Source organism: Sardina pilchardus, chromosome 9, assembly GCF_963854185.1.
Source record: "Sardina pilchardus chromosome 9, fSarPil1.1, whole genome shotgun sequence".
In the NCBI taxonomy this organism is placed as follows: Eukaryota; Metazoa; Chordata; class Actinopteri; order Clupeiformes; family Clupeidae; genus Sardina; species Sardina pilchardus.
Genome location: NC_085002.1, coordinates 20,263,813 through 20,283,819, shown reverse-complemented (window position 1 = coordinate 20,283,819; position 20,007 = coordinate 20,263,813). Strand labels below are relative to the sequence as shown.

Genomic DNA, 20,007 nt, shown 5'->3' with positions numbered 1-20,007 from the left:
AAATTTCAGTCTTGTAGCACTTGACACATCTGACAATTTGGTTGGGGGGTGACCTCTAGAATTTAGTTGGCCACCCCACCAGAGATGTGTTGATGGGCATATCAACATAAAAAAGAAGAATGATTTTCTTAGAAGTGTTTTACATTGATTTGATATTGGCCAAATTATTAGGTTAAATTTATGGGTACGTATTGATGAGTACCGGTATGTCAAGTCTGGGATCAAGAACCAAGTTGTAAATTCCAAGTTTTAAATTGTTCTATCCATGCTAGCCTATCGTAGAAAACTTCATTTTAATTGCCAACTGATTTACTTAAAAAATACTCTCTTTCTTGTTGCACTGCATCTACCAAGTTAATGTGCTTCAAATGTTCTACAAAAACTTCAGTTTGGTTATTAATAACGCATCATTTAGTATTGAATCTAAGGCTTTAATAGCAGTTATACGGAGCGTCAGAAGGCTACTCCGGAATACAGGTCTAATCACATCCGCTTCTCCACGTTGATTATGACACATAGACAGTAAACATACTGATAAATAAGCATATGCCGGTCTACAGTATATGTCATATTTTTAATTATGTTTGGACCACTGATTTAGTTTGATACTCAAATTGGTGTTGATGGTTGATTTTTTTTTTATCTTTGCAATTTGCATGCTTTTGTACAAAACAATAACATACGGATGATAAAACCGGATTTAAAATGCAGTTTTAGTTGACGATAGCTTAATTGCTGTCAAAATCAATGTTATCACTCGCTTAGTTAATGTGATTATTCTGATGTTCCTCATTACCCCTATTAAACAATAAGCCCCGAGTGGCCCTAGGTTACACTGATTTCAGAACAACTAAGGGGCATTGTTAGGCACGACGCGCAAGTGGGGGGATATAAGAACTGTCCGTATAAGAATGTGTATTTCACTTTTCACATTACAGTATGTTGATGTGCTGCCCCTCTCTGAGTCTGTGCCCCAGCCTGGCCACCCCATCAAAATGTTTCTAGAATTGCCATTGGCAGAAGAAAGTTGACCAATTTTGGCTCCCTCAGTTGACTTTGCTTCAGAGTGTCCAGAGGGGATCGTAAAAAAAGTTAAATTGGATCCAATACTTCTAAGTTGGTCACAATGTCAAGTCAAGTCAAGTCAAGTCACATTTATTTATACAAAGCATTTTTTTGAGTGCAAGCCATGTATTTTTATATTTATAAATGTATGTACAGTATATGTATATATCCTTTTATATATATTTAAATCTTTGTTAGACAATCCTCACTCCATAAAGCCAAAGCACTTTGCACAAAAGCACAAAAACAGTAGGCCATGCCAGAGAGAGTGCTGAATGTGGCATATTAATGCAAGAAAAAGGAAAAGTGGGTTCACATTTCATGCTGTCCTTCCAAAAGGGTAATGAAGTTGGCATTTTTATTGACAAATCACTATTTAGGTCAACTTTAGAGCAATACACAGTATATAGAATTGCCTGAGGGATACCACCGCGCACTTGTATTATTGAGTAACCCCTGGGCAACAAGAAACAGCAAAGAAAAAAATGACAAACTTTAACTGACAAAACCAGATTCACCAAGACACCAAGTCTAGGCCTTTGGCTATGCTAAGCATAAAAAATTGCAGATTTTTCTGAGGTATTTGAAATACTCTAATTACAATCCCTCATAGAATTTTGTTTCAAACTACATTTGATTTTTTCCACTCCTGTAAAATACAAACGACACAATACGCTAAAGTAATTAAATATGCCTAAAAATAAATATACAAATACATCTAAATAAAATACTGCTGAGCACAGACAGCCTCTCTTTCTGTAACTGTCTCGCACACACACACACACACACACACACACACACACATGGGCACACACACGGGCACATGCATACCCAGACATGCATCATAGATAAACACTCACAGTTAATTATTCTCCTAAATGACTCCAAAGGTCACTTTGTGGATAAGTCCAACTTGATTTGAGAAGGATGCCTATATGGCTTGGCACAGAAAGTGGATAATACCCATGCAATAACTCCAGCACGGATACAGAGATCTATACTGGCCAGGTGCATAATACAATGACTTCAACAATGCATGAGTACCATGTTGTACTGTATGTCACCTTAGTTAAAAAGCGGCATCCAAATGTAATGTGATGTAATTAATACAGAAAACAAATGGATGACTTAATACTTATACAATCCTGTATGACTTGAGGTGGAAGGACAACATAAAGTCTGAAATACGGAAGTAGGCCTTCTGCAAAATTACTTTCACATTTTCAGAGTAGAACTGCTTAGTGTCTCTGGTGGCCGAGAAGTTGTTTTTTTTTTCTGTGAATTTAGGCAACACACAACACATTGCATTTATATAATGTTTTTCAAGACACCAAAAGTGCTTCACAGTGAAGGAGGAGCCTCACTAACTACCAGTACCACCAATATGTAGCACCCACCTGAGTGATGCTCAGCACAGCAGCCACTACACTGTATATGCACCAGAACGCCCACCACACACCAGCTTCAGGTGGAGAGAGGGGGAATGAATGAACGAGCCAATTACACTGGGGGATGATTAGGGGGCCAGATTGAATGATCCAGGTTGGGAATTTTCCCAGGGCAGCAGGGAGCCTCTTTATGATAAGTGCCATGGGGGTCTTTAGTGACCACAGTGAGTGAAGACCTTGTTTTACGTGACGTCTCATCCGAAAGACACCAGAAAGCACACCGGGTTCTTGACTCCCTTTGAACAAAGTTACGTGAGCCTAAGAGTTGCTCACAGGTGCTGTGGCAGCTATGGTGTTCACTTGCTTGTTTGTGCTTGGAAATCCCATGGTGGGAACAACATGCAGTTATAATAAGGGCAAGTGGTAATGCGATACATTCATTATTAAAATATTTCAGTGTGCAGTGTGTTTTACTGTACATAGCCAGACTGTATCAACCCAAACGAATGATTGAGAGCATCAGTTTTCACAGAAACACATACTGATAGGGCTTAAAGGTTTAAAGGGATATTCCGCCATTTTTGGAAATACGCTCATTTTCCACCTCCCCTCGAGCAAAACAATCGATATTTACCTTGTTCCCGTTCATCCAGCCATTCTGCGAGTCTGGCGATACAACTTTTAGCTTCAGCCTAGCATAGATCATTGAATCGGATTAGACCATTAGCTTCTCGCCTGCTAGCTTCATGTTTAAAAGTGACTAAGATTTCTGGTAATTTTCCCATTTAAAACGTGTCTCCTCTCAAGTTAGAAAGTGCAATAAGACCAACTGAAAATGAAACCTGCCGTTTTTCTAGGCTGATTTGACATGGAACTACACTCTCATCTGGCGTACTAATCAAGGCAACTTGCAGGCGCAGTGATATCGTACGCAGCATCTGAAAATAGTCTCCATAGAGAACAAGCAGTAGTAGTGCCAGTAGCTGCAAGTTGCCTTGATTATTACGCCAGATGAGAGTGTAGTTCCATGTCAAATCAGCCTAGAAAAACGCCAGGTTCCATTTTCAGTTGGTCTTATTACACTTTCTAACTTGAGAGGAGACACGTTTTAAATGGGAAAATTACCAGAAATCTTAGTCACTTTTAAACATGAAGCTAGCAGGCGAGAAGCTAATGGTCTAATCCGATTCAATGATCTATGCTAGGCTGAAGCTAAAAGTTGTATCGCCAGACTCGCAGAATGGCTGGATGAACGGGAACAAGGTAAATATCGATTGTTTTGCTCGAGGGGAGGTGGAAAATGAGCGTATTTCCAAAAATGGCGGAATATCCCTTTAAGACAATAATAGGGAATATGCCATCTCACTGAGATTCACTGATCATAATGGCTTTAAATCAATTTACGAAATTAAGTTAATTGAAACAGTATGTGTGTGGGATTAACACATTAATCTACTAGGCAAAATTGCTAGGACTTCTTATCAGGGAACAGTGGAACACCATGTGAAGGAAACTGAAATCAAAAGGCTGTTAAGCATATACTGGACTGGGATTGCCTAAAGGTGTCCCGTGGTGTTACGAAACCATGACCATTGTCTGACCATTCCAACAGCACTGCTACACAACAGCGCCACCTGCTGAGCCTACTGCCATCCTACTCAGGGTGGCACTCCACACTTATTCAGAGGTCAACAACTAAAAAGGTATGTAATTTGTACCCAGGGAAATTGACAAACAGTTGAATACAGGGAAGCTCAATAGGCTAGACCTATACATGGGATATATGTAGAAGTGTGGTCAAAACACAGTCTGCTGCATTGCAGACACAACCACGCAGTTGCTATAGTCCACAGGGCAGTTGCAACATTCATTAAAATGTAGGTAAAAACATTCTTTCATATTATTTAGTAGTTTCCTTTATGACATTTTATTTGTGCAGACAGGGTTTTCACTAAGTTAATAAAGGCAAAGACTATATAACAAGTAATAAGTAATTACATTTACATTTGAGCTAAAAAATACATTAACCCCCCCCCCCCCACACACACACACACACACCACCTTCACCACCAGCACGCACGCGCGCGCACACACACACACACACACACACACACACACACACACCACCACCACCACCACCACACACGCGCACGCACACACACACACACACACACACACACACACACACACACGCACACACACACACACACACACACACACACACACACACACACACACACTTCTACTTGTTTTAGCCTACATCGAAATGGGAAGGAGGAAGGAAAAAGGGCTAACTACGAATGCTTTATGATTAAGACCATAGACAGTAAAGGAAAGATTAAGACGACTTAACATGGTGATTTATGAGATTCTGGTAGGCTACGCTTTCAACCATGACGTAGCCTATGCACAACTCCGGGTTGAAAACGTAGCCAGAATCAGAATCTCAGAAATGCCCACGTTATGCAGTCGTCTTTGACGGCTGCCGGCGGCGGGTAGTACCGGGTACAGCAGCAAGTTGAATATCATTACCGTATTTTTACATTAGGCTACATCATCGCAACCGTCCCCATTCTCCCCTACAAATAGTAGTAAGCCACATGACATTGTGTAAGAAAACTGTAGAAAGCTAAGTATGTTCTTAGAAAAACGAAAGTAGATGCAAAAATGAAAGTGAAACATAAGTAGCCTGGCTGTCTGTGTTGTCGTAGCAGGCTTGTCAAACTATTTTTCCAGTTCCATAAAGACGAATAGTTTTTTTGATCTGACAGTCTATAGGGCCTACTTTTTGGAATAGTCCTATCAACCAACTTGCCAATTCAGCCTCATTTTGTTAAGAAATAAAACGCAAGATGGACATCGATGAAGTGCTTTATTCCCGTCAACTGTAAGTGCCTTTCGGAGAAACTTTCGAGACAACGTAGCCTACAAGAGCAAACTTAGCATGTAACATTATAACAATTTGCTTATTTGGGTTCTCCCAGACCCGTTCTAGGTCATGATGCGATGCGCCGCATGGGCGAAGCAGATGTTCTCATTTCGGGGATGCGTGGGCTTGGAATAGAAATAGCCAAGAATGTCATCCTGGCCGGTGTTCGGTCAGTCACGGTTCAAGATGAGGGAGTGGTGGAGTGGTATGATTTGTCTTCTCAGGTAAATAGATATTGAACCTATATAAATGCGAATTCTTCTGGTCATAGTGGTACAGGTGTACAGTATCTTCAGTCTAATATAGATCTGTGATCTTTTCATATCGAGCATACCTTTCACAACTTAAAGCAAATTGTTCTGTTAGCTACTTTCTCCTGGCACACACAGCCTACCGGTCAAAGGTTTGGGATCAAGTAGATATTTGCATTCCACTCCAGTAAGCACCTAGATTATGAATGCATACTGCATGGTGCTTGATTAATGCACCTGTGGAAAGGGACCTGAAGAAACATATGAATAGCCAGAGATCAGTTGCATTGTTTTATTTGTTTGTTTGTTTTTTAAGAAGGGCAGCAGTTTTCAGGTTACATTATGTTCTTACATAATTGCAAAAGGGTTCTGCAATGTTTTCTCAGTAAGCATTAGTAAACACAATGTGTCTTTGAAACATTGGATGAATGGTTGCTGAATATGGGCAATGTAGATATTGTATTAAAGATCAGCCATTTCTTTCTACAACAGTCACAAACCCAAAAGCAATTAAACTGATCTCAGCTGGTATTCTGTCCATAATGGAGTGGAATGGAAATTTCTACGTGACCCCAATCTTTTGAATGTAGCTTACATTTGTGTCCATTTTATTTTTGAACAAAGGCAATTGGTTCTGCCTACTGGTCAATTATGCAAACAGCTGTGCTGTCACCCATTATCAGTCCTTTATGCTGTTGTTATTTATAACATGCATTACATTTCATGTTTTCCTGTTTCATATGTCAATACTCTTCTTCCTAGTTTTACTTGAAGAAATATGACCTGGGTCAGAACAGGGCCCTTAGGTGTCTCACCAGCTTGTCTCGCCTCAATGATCATGTGGCCGTGGACGGCCACAGTGGACCCCTGGATGAAAGCCTTCTCAGTAGATTCCAGGTCAGGAGATGGAGAGCTACCTTCCATGTTAGATTCAATGTTCTGGAGTGTGTTTCCTAAAACCATAGTTGCTAACCTGTTAGATAGATACTGATAGATAGATAGATAGATACTGATAGATAGATAGATAGATAGATAGATAGATAGATAGAAAGATACTTTATTGATCCCCAAGGGGAAATTCAAGGAACTTTGGCTTCGGGAAACACACCCCTGGACAGTACATCTGAAAGTCTATCCCAGAGCTGTGTGTTGGATTCACTGTAATAGGATAACTGTAACATTTACTGTAAAACACATTGTAATGAATTAGAGACAATCTGTAGGAATGTAGGAGAATGTAGGCATATGAAAAACATGGACCTTAATTCTGTACTTTACTTTCAAGGTTGTGGTGCTCACAAATTCTTCACTGGACGAACAGAAACGCATTGGAGAGTTTTGCCACTCCAAGAACATTAAGTTTATCGTTGCTGACACTAGAGGACTGTGTGGGTTAGTATTTTAATATTGTTTCACTGTTGCTAAGCAAAGAGCTGTTATACGGGACATCATGAAGTTGTATGTATTACAAGAATCGTTGTGTGTCTTGAGTAGCATAGCTTATTATTATAATATACAGTGTGCCATCAAAATGTGGAATTTATAGCTACATTTTAAGATGTAGACATCACATATTTTCACATATTCTAAGACATGATGAATTGTCCCAAGAAAGTAAACTCTGACTGGTATCTTGGGATGTTTTATTACAGACAGTTGTTCTGTGATTTTGGAGAAGAGTTCAGAGTCATAGACATTGATGGGGAGACCCCACTCACAGCGCTGGTTGACTCCATCACAAAGGTCAGACAAAATGGTCGTTCATCACAATAAAGAGACCTCTCTTTGTTGCCTTCCTTTAAATAGGACATATGTTACATAAGAAAAGCATATACTGAATCGTGAAAGAAATATAGGCAGAACTGAGCGAAAACATTGTATAGAAATGTTGATCATGATCGTGGTGTTACAGTAGCTCCTACTAACATGCATTTGATGATGCTGGTGTGGTCAAAAAAGTTAATGTAAAGTATTGCCCTAGGTCTTGGCATGCTCTTGTAGAAACTGTGTATTTGAGTGGATATACTGTAGGCAGTGTGACATGTTATGCAAAGAAATATTTGTGAAAATGTCCTGCTGAATTTTCTCACTCAAGGGAAACCCTGGAAAAGTCACCTGTGCAGAGGAGCATAGATTTCATGATGTCACGCATATCACCTTCTCAGGGGTGCAGGGTATGGAGGAGCTCAACAGCTGTGGCCCTGTTGAAGTTAAGGTGCTAGGTGAGTTTCATTGTTCAGGTGCTACAGTAGGTGTTCAAGAGGAATTGAAAGCCTGCATAGAATAGATGAAAGGAGAATTTCAGCTTGTTCTCTGATGCAACTTCAGTCTGTCAATAAACCTTTACAAGCCTATTTACAAACCTATAATTATGCTGGGGAATAGAATGCCCCATTTTAGCTGATATCTTACGTCCGTCATGCATATCTGGCACCCACATTAATAATTGAGTGAGCTATAAGCTGATTGTCTGATTTACAGCCAAATACCGCTCACAACAGGTTATAGATAACAGGTTTTAGCCACATCTACTTGAATCTCCAACTCAAAGAGGTAACATAACGTGTGTAGAGGGGCAGTGATGGTTTATGTCACAGTCCGTGTTTGGCATCACACTCTGTCTTTGGTCAGATTGGTGGTCATTTCAAAGTCCGAGATTTGCATATAAAGGAGGCAGCAAGCATGTTTCAGGTTCATGGTAGCTTTGTGGCTATGGCCCGAACTTTCCTTAGTCAACAAAGTCAAGGTAAAGAATGTTTTTCCATTCTATGTCTGCTTTAACGTATTGCCATTTGTTTTCCAGATAATTACTCATTCACCATCTGCGACACCTCAAATTTCTCAGAATATGAGAAAGGTGGAGTTGCGACAGAAGTTAAGAAGTCAGAGACTCTAACATTTGTATGTATCTGTATTCAAATGGAGATAAAATGGGTATCACTTTTATGATTATGATTGACATTATGCTAAAGTGGTTAACATGAGTTGAGTGACTTCTGTCATTTAAAGTAACCAGCCAACGTGACGGTTGGACTCTCTTTCAGAAACCCCTGCCTGAGGCTCTAGATGAAGCCCTGAGGGACCCAGAGATTATGGTGCCAACTGACTACGGAAAACTGGAGAGCCATCGAACTCTGCACATTGCCTTTCAGGCTCTACATGACTTTGTGAAAAGCACAGGGAATTTACCAAAGCCCAGGTCAAAGGTCAGGGACAAGTAACATAACACTGACGAAAGCTTGAGGTTTAGATACAGAGTGAACGTTGAATTCAGTCTTATTTACTATTGCTACTTGAACAACATCAAATGAATAGTATTTCAACATGACTCGTTGATACGCTGCTCCTTCTAGGTGGATGCTGATAGGCTGGTGACCTTGGCAAGAAAACTGAGCGAGGCGTCCCAACTGGAGAAGCTGGACGAGGGCGTGGTGAAGAAGCTGGCGATGAGTGCTCGCGGTGACCTTGCCCCTGTCAATGCTTTCATTGGAGGACTGGGGGCCCAAGAGGTCATAAAGGTGACACCAGCACAACATCAACAATGACCCTGGAGAGATATAACCTTAACCTTTGAGAGAGTGGTTGGCAAAACAACAATGTTTTTTATATGACTTTTTTATGACTTTTTTTATGACTTTTTTTAAACATTGTTGTTTCAGAGAATGTTATAACTGTTTAAAACATAGAATATGTTGGACATACTCAAAGTACAAACATCATAACAAGGGTGACTTGAATATGGTCTTGGATGCTTGCAATACCACCAGACATGTGTTTGGTGTCAGACATGTGTTTGCGTGTCTGCTGGAGAAGAAAAAGCTGTGTGAAAGTCCAGAGATGAGTCACTGATGAATGCCTTTGCTCTCTGACTCAGTCCTTTCCCTGTTTTGCCTCAGGCCTGCAGTGGGAAATTCTCTCCCTTGCATCAGTGGCTGTATTTCGACGCCCTGGAGTGCCTCCCCGAGGAGAGTGAGAAGGAGGATGAGGATGAGGAAGAGGCCCTAACGGAAGACGAGTGCGCCCCAGTGAGTTCACTTCCCACAGTCGGGGACCCCTTTTCTCTTCGCCTGTCTCCTCTGCCTGTGCAAACAGCACCAAGCACTTGCTCTCATTCCAGACGGTCTCTGACGCCCAGCCAAACACAACATTTAGTCGAGGCAAAGCAAAGGAAGGCCACGGCTCCATTCCTGCAGATCTGCCGACCGTGTGTTTGGTTTGGAAAAGGCCAGTGCTGGTGACCTGTAAATATCTGGACTCCATTCTGTTGCCACGGTCATAGTAGATGTGTGGATACAGTACGCATCAAAGCTGAAGAAAAGCAGGCTTTTGTTTGTTTACCATAAAGATCTCTGTACAATATTTAAGGATTTGTTTTCAGTTGCCACAGTTAGAACAGCACAAAACTGTCACTGATGAGAGATTATGATCTGTAGCTTTTGATGATGGTCAATGAGTCAAATGTGTTTCTGTTTGTTCTCTGTCTCTCAGGAAGGGTGTCGCTATGATGGACAGATTGCTGTGTTTGGATCAGCCTTTCAGGAGAAGCTGGGCAGACAGAAATATTTTTTGGTCAGTGTTGTTCTGATTATACCCCAGTAGAGGGCGCTCTTTGACCAGTTGGCTTGGCTGTCCACTACTGCTGATGGCTAAGCTCTGGGAACAGGAAATGCTTGAGGTTTAAATGGTATTTCCCCTGTAGGAATACTGAAGTGATGTGTATAAGTATGTGTGCTTTCTGATGAAAAAGATTGTAAGTGGTTAGTGATTGCTATGCGTTTATTAAGCCTATATGTACTTTGTAAGGTAGGCTAGTGATAAAGATGTTAATCAACTCATAGATAATTGTTTATCTACTCATAAAGCATAATAGACTGTCTAGAATGCCATACTGTATATTATATAAATAAATTACACATAAAGTGAGAAAGTGAGAAACATTCTAATGATTCATTTTGCTATGATAGGTTGGTGCTGGTGCCATTGGCTGTGAGCTGTTAAAGAATTTTGCCTTGATTGGCTTGGGAGCTGGAGAGGGTGGGAACATCACTGTGACTGACATGGACTCCATTGAACGATCAAATCTGAATCGACAATTTTTGTTTAGGTCACAGGACATTGGGGTAAGACATTCATCCCATAGCTATTGTCATGACATAAAGTACATGCAAGTTGTCGGATGTTACTAAATATTTGATTCCACAGCATTGCTGAGGGCAGTTAATTTCTCCTCATCGTCCACTAGCTGTCTATGTTTGAGCCAAAAACAAACAAAAACACATCTGGTGTTTGTATGCAGTCGAGGCTCTGAAAATGGGGCAAATCCACAACCTTCACTAGAATCACAGTGTACAGTACAGTAAGGGAGGCTGCAGTAAGTATTGCTGACATGACAACAGAACACTATCCTTAAGTGGCCTAATACCATTTACCATATAAACTAAGCGCCAAGCTGAAATCACAAGCATATTTTAGCTACTATCTACTTTTGTGAAACACCACATAGTTGTTTGAACTCTCAAAGACAGTGTTTACAAACTGAGATGAACTGAAATTGTGGTGAGAAAGCTAAGATTATCTCCATATGTGTCATTATATGAGGCATTCGTTCTCTTATGTAACAGTGGTATTACCCCTGAACACGCACATCGCACAGGCAAAAAGAAAATAATCAATACATTGCATACAGTACAGTATTTCAGTAGGTAGATTAGTACATGGATCAAACCCATTTAGCTTGATGTGGACTGCCAGGGGTGAATGAGGAATTAGACGAGTGATATCCATTCCCACACACTTTGGTGGGAGTCGAAACTGAGCCCCAGGTAAAAAGACACCTCACAACACCCATGAGGCGTCGGAGCACACTGTAGACCTCCCGCCTGTGGGCACTAAAGGCCTGACCTGGTTAAGTGGGCCCGGTCGCAGGTCAGCGGCCCTGGACAGACCCGGGGGTCAAAGGTCGCTGCTCCAACAGTGTCCTGTTACCGAGTCGCCACTGTTGCGTTGAGCCCTGTGTGGGCTACTGACCCCGTGATTCACCAGCGGTCACCAGTATTTATGGCTGATGGGAGGCCGTCGGCAGGCAGGGAAGGACGTGTGAGCGTGCCTGCCCATTGATGACTGTCCTTCCTGCTCTCATTACAAACTAACAGCATAATAGTCTAATGTGTTGAGGCATTCAGAGGAGGCTTGGCATCAACAGCTTGCTCGTGTTCTCTGGAGCCTCCGAACAACAAGCATATGCAGACCATTAGAAGAGCATTTAACTGCTGTTGCGTAACACTTAGGGAATGCCATCCGAAGAAGGATGTGTTCTGTGATAACGTCCTCTAGTAAACATGGCAATCTTCTGATGGGCTCTCAAGCAGTGTGTGGAGATGAAGATTAGATTAAGACACCTAACAGTATTTGCCTTTCCTCTCTTGAGACAGCATCTGCTCCACCATCAGTAAACCTCTGTTTCCCCCTTTCACATTTCGCAAAGCCATATTCCTGTTTTTCTTTCTTCCTCTCTTTCCTGGCCTCTCTCTCTCTCTTTCTCTCTCTCTCTCTCTCTCTCTCTTTCCATCTATCTCTCTCTCTCTTTCTCCCTCAGAGGCAGAAAGCTGAGGTGGCAACACGGGTGGCACGGGACATGAACCCGAAGCTGAATGTCACGGCTCACCAGAACCGGCTGGGCCCAGAGAGTGAGGGCGTTTACGGGTACAGCTTCTTCAGAGGCCTTGATGGTGTAGCCGCAGCCCTGGACAATGTTGATGCTAGTGAGCCAACACCATACTACCATACACCATATACTGTACCGCCATCTACACAGGCTGCCAACTACAGTTTGTAAATGTGCGGTCAGTGATAGATGACCTTCTAATGTTACTTTGGTCACGTCCAGACAACACCTCTTCAAGGAACATGCCACCATTTTGGGGAAAAATAGCGTTTAATCTACCCCAGAGTTTGATAAGAGGATATACCCTTCTCTTCTCTGTGAATGCAATAACTCAGTCTGATACCGTTAGCATAGTTGGTGGGTTACACAAGTTAGCTTGTAGCGCCCTGCTAGCTATAGGCCTTATCTCCGGAGTAGACAGCAAATATATTAATTAAAAAAAAAAGTTAATGCAAGTCACAATAGCAGAGAATAACATGGTTTCCTCCTCTGATGTACCTTGGTTAGGAGTCTACCTGGATAAGCTCTGTGTGCAGCACTTGAAGCCCATGCTGGAGGGAGGCACCCTGGGGACCAAGGGCTCCACCGTGGTGGTGGTTCCCCGCCTCACTGAGTCCTACGGCCCCGCCACCCCAGGCACAGCCACGGCCATCCCCCTGTGCACCCTCAAGAACTTCCCCCAGCGCATAGAGCACACCCTGCAGGTGCCACATTACATTACATTATTATACCTCCGCTTCACGTCGGGGTCCTGTTCGCCCTGTCGGTGCTTATTTTCCAGATAATGACCAGTGTTCTATACATTATCCCTTACGTTACATTACATTTGGCGGACGCTTTTTTAACCAAAGCCACTTACAACAGGGTAAAAAACATTTGTAAGCTTTTAAGAGCAATTCGAACAACAATTTTGCAGCAACAAACAACAACCACAATCAGTGCATCAATGAGTGTAATAAGTGCATCAATGAGAGCAATTGTCCGTAGGATCATGAGAGGATGCAGTCGATGTCATGCAGGCGGCATCACAGCGCTAGTCCTTTTGAAGTACAACATGGACAATGTTTGTGTCTTTATGGTCTAGTTAGTTCTGGTCTAATTATGTGACTAAGGAGGCATATTGAGATGTTGTGTTGTGGTGGTTGTTTTTACAGTGGGCCAGAGACCAGTTTGAGGGCATTTTCAAGCACACTGCAGAGCATGTGAACCAATACCTGAGGTGAGGTTTGCCAATATCACTCTATGCTGCTGCTCATGCATCTTTCATGCACGAATACAATTTGGATTTTGTGTTAAGTCGGGAAAACATATTGCTGTGTAAGGACACTCACACACACACACACACACACACACACACACACACACACACACACACACAAACACGCACACACACACACACACACACCCACACACACACACCACACACATAGTGTTTATTTTCAATTTCTCTCTCTATCACACACACACACATACACACACACACACACACACACACACACACACACACTCTCAGATATATACCACCACACATCACATCCTGTAGCGCCAAGAGCAGTTTGTTATAACAAGTTCCTCATGTCCAGTCCAGAGGAATGTGTGTGTTAGTAGCACTAGCCAGGCTGCCAACGTGGGCTCCACATCCTGCCCCAGGCCCCCCTCACCACTCAGGCCTCTGCTGGGGAGTGTGCAGCTCCAGCCCTCCATACCAGCTACACACACTCACTCCGCTGGTTGTTTATGGAGGAGCCCTATAGGCCTCTGCCTCACTCTGCCAGGAAGCCAGGGTGTGTGTGTGTGTGTAGCAGACAGATACCAGTCGCCTTGCCCGTGTCTTGTCACCGGCGCAGCTCAAGTACTTCCTGTCCAGCAGCTGCAGGGCGACCTCTGCTCCCTATCAAAGAACCCCCCCCCCCCCCCCCCACACACACACACACACCTCCCTCCATCTCCCCAGGATTCATCTCATCAGCTCTCATCGCTGCAGAAGCCCCCTAACGGCCTTCCTCTCTGGATGCCGTCAGGAAGAAAAAGCTTATGTCTGATTGGCATGAGTTGAATGTTTCCCCTAAACACTGGCCATTTAAGCAGTGGTCTAAATGTATGGGTGGAGAAGATGTCTCTCCACTTATCTCCATTTGGCTGGTTTGGAACAAAGAAGACTTTGTTCTTGTGTTTAGTGGTCAGTGATTAAAGAAAGAACCTTAGTTGTGTCCAGTAGAGTCCAGCAGAAGTGCCCTTAGTAAGCATGCATTATCTGAGCAATTGAATGCCAGATCAGTCTGTTGTAGGCTGTCACTGTATTTTATCAGTCTTGGGAAGGAGGTCTGGAGGTCCTCAATGTCAAGGTCGTCTACCAAGCCAGAGGATTTGCTCCATCCATTTCCTGTTGGACTCTCTTTATTTTTGGCTCTTACTGGCTCCAACAGTCCCCTTATCTGGTGTTTGAACAGCACTAATGTTGTAATGATGTCATCTCGACTCCACAGTGATGACAGCTTCTTGTCGCGCTTGGAGCAGCGCAGCGAGGCGGAAGCCCTGGAGGTGCTGGAGGACGTCAGCGGCAGCCTGGGTGACCTCCGACCCCAGAGCTGGGAGGACTGCGTCCGCTGGGCCCGACTGCGCTGGGAGACCCTCTACAACCACGACATCAGGCAGCTTCTCCACTGCTTCCCTCCCAACGCGGTACCACACACTTCTGACCCAACTCACTGATGAACCTGGCTCAGTAGAATTCCAAGTTATAGTATGCCTATATACTTAGGTCCCGTTTTCATATAATAGCTGGAAATAATGCACCATAGACTAAACAAAGCTATGTTGACACATGGATAGCTGGATTGAATTTGATTGATGGGGAGTTTGAGTTCAAATGGAGTAGCATAATTGGCCATTGGGTGGCGATATTGTCTATGGAGTTTTGTGCAGTTGACTGCCTTCTATTTTGATCAGTGACAGCACAGAGCCTCTTCCCAAGCGGACAGTTAAGGACAAAACAGTGGTACATCCAAGACCAATGAATCTATTCATTCCAGGTCTTATTTCACAGTCACATCACAGCAAGATCTCTTTGAAACCACAAAAATCAAGCCAGCCAGATTCCGACAAAAGACTCTCTGAAGTTTCCAACTTTCTGAGCTCTGCCAGGCAGCACTCTTAGACTTATGGCAAGTAGAGATCTGTTGGTTTGCTAGCAGTAGTGTTTAACTAAATCTTGATGTCTGCCTTTACCTCGGTCTTTGGGGAACTCACTTTCGCAAATGCTCTCATTCCTCTGCAAACACTGTGTGTGACGCCTGTCAAAACATGTCACGGCAGTTTCGCTTTACATTCACTAAGCCGGGCTTTTTGAAAAAGGCATCATTAGATTCAGCACTGATTCAAGGTGCTCCTCCGAGTTATGGCCACGGTATGTTTATTTGGGGGGAGAATTGTGCTGACATGGACTGTTTTGGGATGCACCCTTTTTTGTAAGTTTATGTCTGTCTGTTGAAGACAGACATTTAGTGGTGGCTCACCCATATCCAGCCTCATGACTTTGCTGTATTTGAGCCATATATGGTTCTGTTACGGGATTCACAGCGGCAGTACTGTATGTCATTGTCTTGGTTTAAGTGTTTTTTTTTGTGCTGAAATTAGTCACATTGTGAGTTCTTCGCAGTCATGGGCCCTGTGTGGTAACCCAGAAAATCCTCCCTTCTTCTGAACACAGGGAATGGTATGAATTTAGGCTAGAGAGTAGTCTGTGTAAATCAACAGGACTTTTACACAAGTTTCATGAGTGGTGTTGATAGGCTGTTAACACTACTGCTGGTATGAACTTTGGGATGACCAAACAGTCTGCACTAGGTTTTGGAATGTTCCCTTTGCGATGAATGCCATGCCATTAACTGCACCGTGATCTTTATGCCCTTCAATCGGTCACTCTGTACTGTGCTTATTAGATCATACATTGTTAAGATCTATCTGATAAAGGTTGAGTTGCCTGTATTTTCGTCAGGTTCCTGGCTACCCCCCCTCGGTTGGTCTCTCTGTAAAGGTCATGCGAGTACATGTTGTTGGTAGTATCATCCACGTCAGTGCAGTAGGTTTCTTTTTGTCAGTTGGGTTTCTGAGGATGTATGAGGAAACTGCTGCCGGCCTTCAGTAAGCCTCTTCCACCACAGCGCGGAGACCTCTCCTGACATGTCAGTGCATGTTAGCGCAGTGTCAGGGTGGATTCACTCTCACGTGGGTCTACTGGTAAACACCATTCACACTGTAAATGGGATGGGTCCATTCAATTGCCTCAATGTGTCCGCTTGAGTGAATCTGAAATGAACAGAGTTGTCTAAGGTCTCAGTCATTTCCTAATAAGCCTGTCTGTCTAATAATGTACCAGGTGGATCTGATGAAGCTGTGGTCAGGTGGAATAGCTGTATTCTGGGCATGGAAGCAGACGTGTTGCAGTAAGCTTTATCCCCACTCAGACAAACAGACAGCCAGAGTCAGTCCAGATGACTTCAGGGGTTGTCACTCAGACAGTTGTGTTGAAACTCCTGACTTTGTTGGGATGCTTGCGGTCACTTGTTTTGTCTCTGGTCTCGTCCTTAGAACATCAAGACCACAGACAACACACAGACACCAGCCACATTGTTTGTCGACAGACATCCCAAAACTTTTAATGACTAGACGGGCAAAATGTGGTGTTTTGAAGCAGCTGGTATTGGAGAAATGAGAGATGAGATTATATTATTGAGAATATGGCTCCGGTTACTGTCTGAGAGTTGGACAGAATTGGACTTTAATGACATGTCGTTATAAATAGCATGTTATACGGCGAGATATGTCCACTCAACAGCATGTGTCCTGATTCCGTTTACAACAGCTGTCGCTTTCTCGTCCTGTCGCCCACTGTATGGGCGTTAATGAGGTTAAACTTGTTTGAAGACACCCTTACAGACTGAGTGGCACTGATAGAGCCCTCAGGCTTGAATAGGGTTTCAAGATAAGCCGCCACTGACTGAGTTGAGAACAGCCTCGTAGATTGCTCCCCATTGAGAGTGAGACAGGGGGGGGTAAAGAAAGATGGCCCTGCCCTGATAAAGACGCTTCGTGCTGCGGGACTTTCACGGGGGGAAGCTCCGGTGTGTTTGTGGGGCTATCGCCCCAGATCAAAGGCCCCATAACTGTCGCTCCTGACAGGTCATGCCCCCTCTCTGTTCTTTTATCAGGGAGCAAACTGTAGTAACAGCCCATGTGATAGCTACATTAGCTGGTCAGACCAAATGGCCAGAGAGGGTCAGGCGCTCTCAAGCACGTGTTTATTGTTTCATTAGATCCTTAACATGTCCTTAACATAGACACGGATCTGGTTTTGTTGTCCACTTTGAGGTGTCATTGAATGGGCAAACTCTTGTTAACTTTTTACATCTCCTCTGTGGATTATTTTAAAGTGGTTAGTTGGCCAAAATACTTAATGAGTCAGGGAGAATGTGGTTCTGTAGCACTCCTATGAGGTTGTTTTCCCCTGCATTTGAATTATATTATGAATTCAGAGTGTATTTTCCTTTCACTCTTTGACATAAATGTTTTAACAGCTGTCAGTCATTTTGCTTTTGGCTGTTATCACTCATTGATCTATCAATCTCCTTCACTCACTCACTCTCTCTCCCCCTCTTTCTGCCCTTCTCTCTCTCTTTCTCTTTCTCTCTCTCTCTCTCTCTCCCCCTCTTCTTCTGCGTCTCTGTTTCTCACCTCCTCTCAGCTGACCAGCTCGGGGCTGCCATTCTGGACGGGTGCTAAGCGATGTCCTCATCCCCTGACCTTCGACCCCGAGTGTGTAAGTATCTGCACCTTGATGGCCGCGGTGCTGAAAGTTCTCCCCTGGGGGCACGTGAACAGCAGCGTCTCACCTGATAAGCCCCTGCTGACATTTCTGACATTCTGACATTCCTTCGACTCTGTTGTGTATTGGCCCCTTATCTGCAGGTACAGATTACCTTACACAGATAACATGAAGGTGGGAAAAAATCTGATGATGCACACACACACAGACACAGACACAGACACAGGCACAGGCACAGACACAGACACAGACACAGACACAGACACAGACACAGACACACACACACACACACACACACACACACACACACACACACGCATGCATGCATCTGTACACAAAGCACACAAACACATGTATTCATATGATATCGACGTATAAAATGTGTTCTGGCTTGTAGTTATGTCTACATGACACGCTCGTGGATTCCTTATAAATCACAGGTTCTGTAGAACAGGAGTGGAAAATACAGTTTTAATGACAAAACACGCACACAAAGTGAACTAACTATGTGCATAGTCTCACTCTCTTTCCCTCCCTGGCCTTCACCTATTCTTCATCTCACTCTCTCTCTCTCTCTCTGTCTTCCCCTCTTATTTTCTCTGACTTTTCCTGGCCCACCTCTTCTTCCCTGGCTTCCTCTCTCCCTTTCTTCTCTCTCAGCCAGCAGGCTTGGCACACAATATGGCAAAGATTAAAGGCTTTCAGGTCCCATCCCATAAAATGCACTCCGCTTTCCTCCCGACACGTCCCACTGTCCTTCACTGGCCATTGTTCCCCTCACTGACCGAGAGATATCGGTTGACGAGGAGGGCCGTTAATTTGTCTAATGCACAAGCAATGAGGCATTGTGTGTGTGTGTGTGTGAATGTGGGGGGGGGGGGGGGAGTATTGAGAGGTGAAAGCAGAATTCCTGCCTCATGGTGTGGTGAATCAGAGAAAGCGAGGTGAGCAATTTCCACGCTTTCTCTGCCTGGCTTCCTGTGGCCCATGCCAAGAGAGCTCACAGCGAACACAACGCAGTTATGCTTCTGTTACAGATGTTCACAGTTTCCGCCAGGTCAACACCCCATAGTCCATACACATCCTCACGCACACACCCAAACCCACACATACACACGCACACATAAACATACAACCATGCACACACACCCACACCAACACCCACACATGTACGCGCACACACACACACACACACACACACACACACACACACACACACACACACACACACACACATTGAGTTCCTGAACCTCTTTTACAATCAACAGGAAATGTGCTCTTAGCATGTAGCCCCCTCATATATGTCTGCTTTCATTGCCGTGCTGTTTTAACGTGCGTCTCAGTTTAAGGTAATTATTTACGTTAAGCCCGCTCTGGTTTGGGCTGGGAGGCGATACCTTGATGGGCCGGGGCTGCTCTTGTGTACATATGGATAGACGTATGGCTGTGTGTGTGTGTGTGTATGTATAGACGAAAGGCCTTGAGCTCTGGGTGCTTGCCTTTCTCAGACCACCCATATGGATTTCGTGGTGGCCGCCGCCAACCTCTACGGCCAGACGTACGGCATCAATGGCAGCCGCGACCGCGCCGCCATCCGGGTCGCCCTGGGGAAGGTCCGCGTGCCGGCGTTTGCTCCCAAGTCCTCGGTGAAGATCCACGTGACCGACAAGGAGATGGAGGAAGACAAAGGGAAAGACGTGGGTAAGTGGACGCAGACAGAGGACAGGCGAATTGGGGTGCCACTGATGTGGGCAGCATGTGTGTGTGTGTGTGTGTGTGTGTGTGTATCTTTTGTTCCCTCTCTCTCCGCTCTCCTCAAATGGTGGTCCTGCTGAGCCCCTTGCTGAGGCGGTGATTGGTGAACGTCTGTCCCTCTGTGTGCCTGT

At 44.0% G+C, this 20,007-nt stretch overlaps 1 protein-coding gene across 1 annotated transcript in view; it reads left to right on the top strand.

The window, feature by feature from the left end:
* Positions 1-5,118: 5,118 nt before the first annotated feature.
* Positions 5,119-20,007, top strand: part of uba7 (ubiquitin-like modifier activating enzyme 7) — a 51,549-nt gene continuing 36,660 nt past the window's right edge. Inside the window, exons 1-18 of the mRNA XM_062546242.1 lie at positions 5,119-5,340; positions 5,438-5,606; positions 6,396-6,530; positions 6,919-7,025; positions 7,286-7,376; positions 7,729-7,855; positions 8,437-8,534; positions 8,678-8,839; positions 8,987-9,151; positions 9,530-9,658; positions 10,122-10,202; positions 10,598-10,753; positions 12,229-12,394; positions 12,805-13,001; positions 13,452-13,516; positions 14,784-14,979; positions 18,041-18,115; positions 19,630-19,822. Coding sequence (XP_062402226.1) covers positions 5,306-5,340; positions 5,438-5,606; positions 6,396-6,530; positions 6,919-7,025; positions 7,286-7,376; positions 7,729-7,855; positions 8,437-8,534; positions 8,678-8,839; positions 8,987-9,151; positions 9,530-9,658; positions 10,122-10,202; positions 10,598-10,753; positions 12,229-12,394; positions 12,805-13,001; positions 13,452-13,516; positions 14,784-14,979; positions 18,041-18,115; positions 19,630-19,822 — 2,347 coding nt within the window. The 5' untranslated portion in view covers positions 5,119-5,305. The remainder of the gene's footprint in view (positions 5,341-5,437; positions 5,607-6,395; positions 6,531-6,918; positions 7,026-7,285; positions 7,377-7,728; positions 7,856-8,436; positions 8,535-8,677; positions 8,840-8,986; positions 9,152-9,529; positions 9,659-10,121; positions 10,203-10,597; positions 10,754-12,228; positions 12,395-12,804; positions 13,002-13,451; positions 13,517-14,783; positions 14,980-18,040; positions 18,116-19,629; positions 19,823-20,007) is intronic.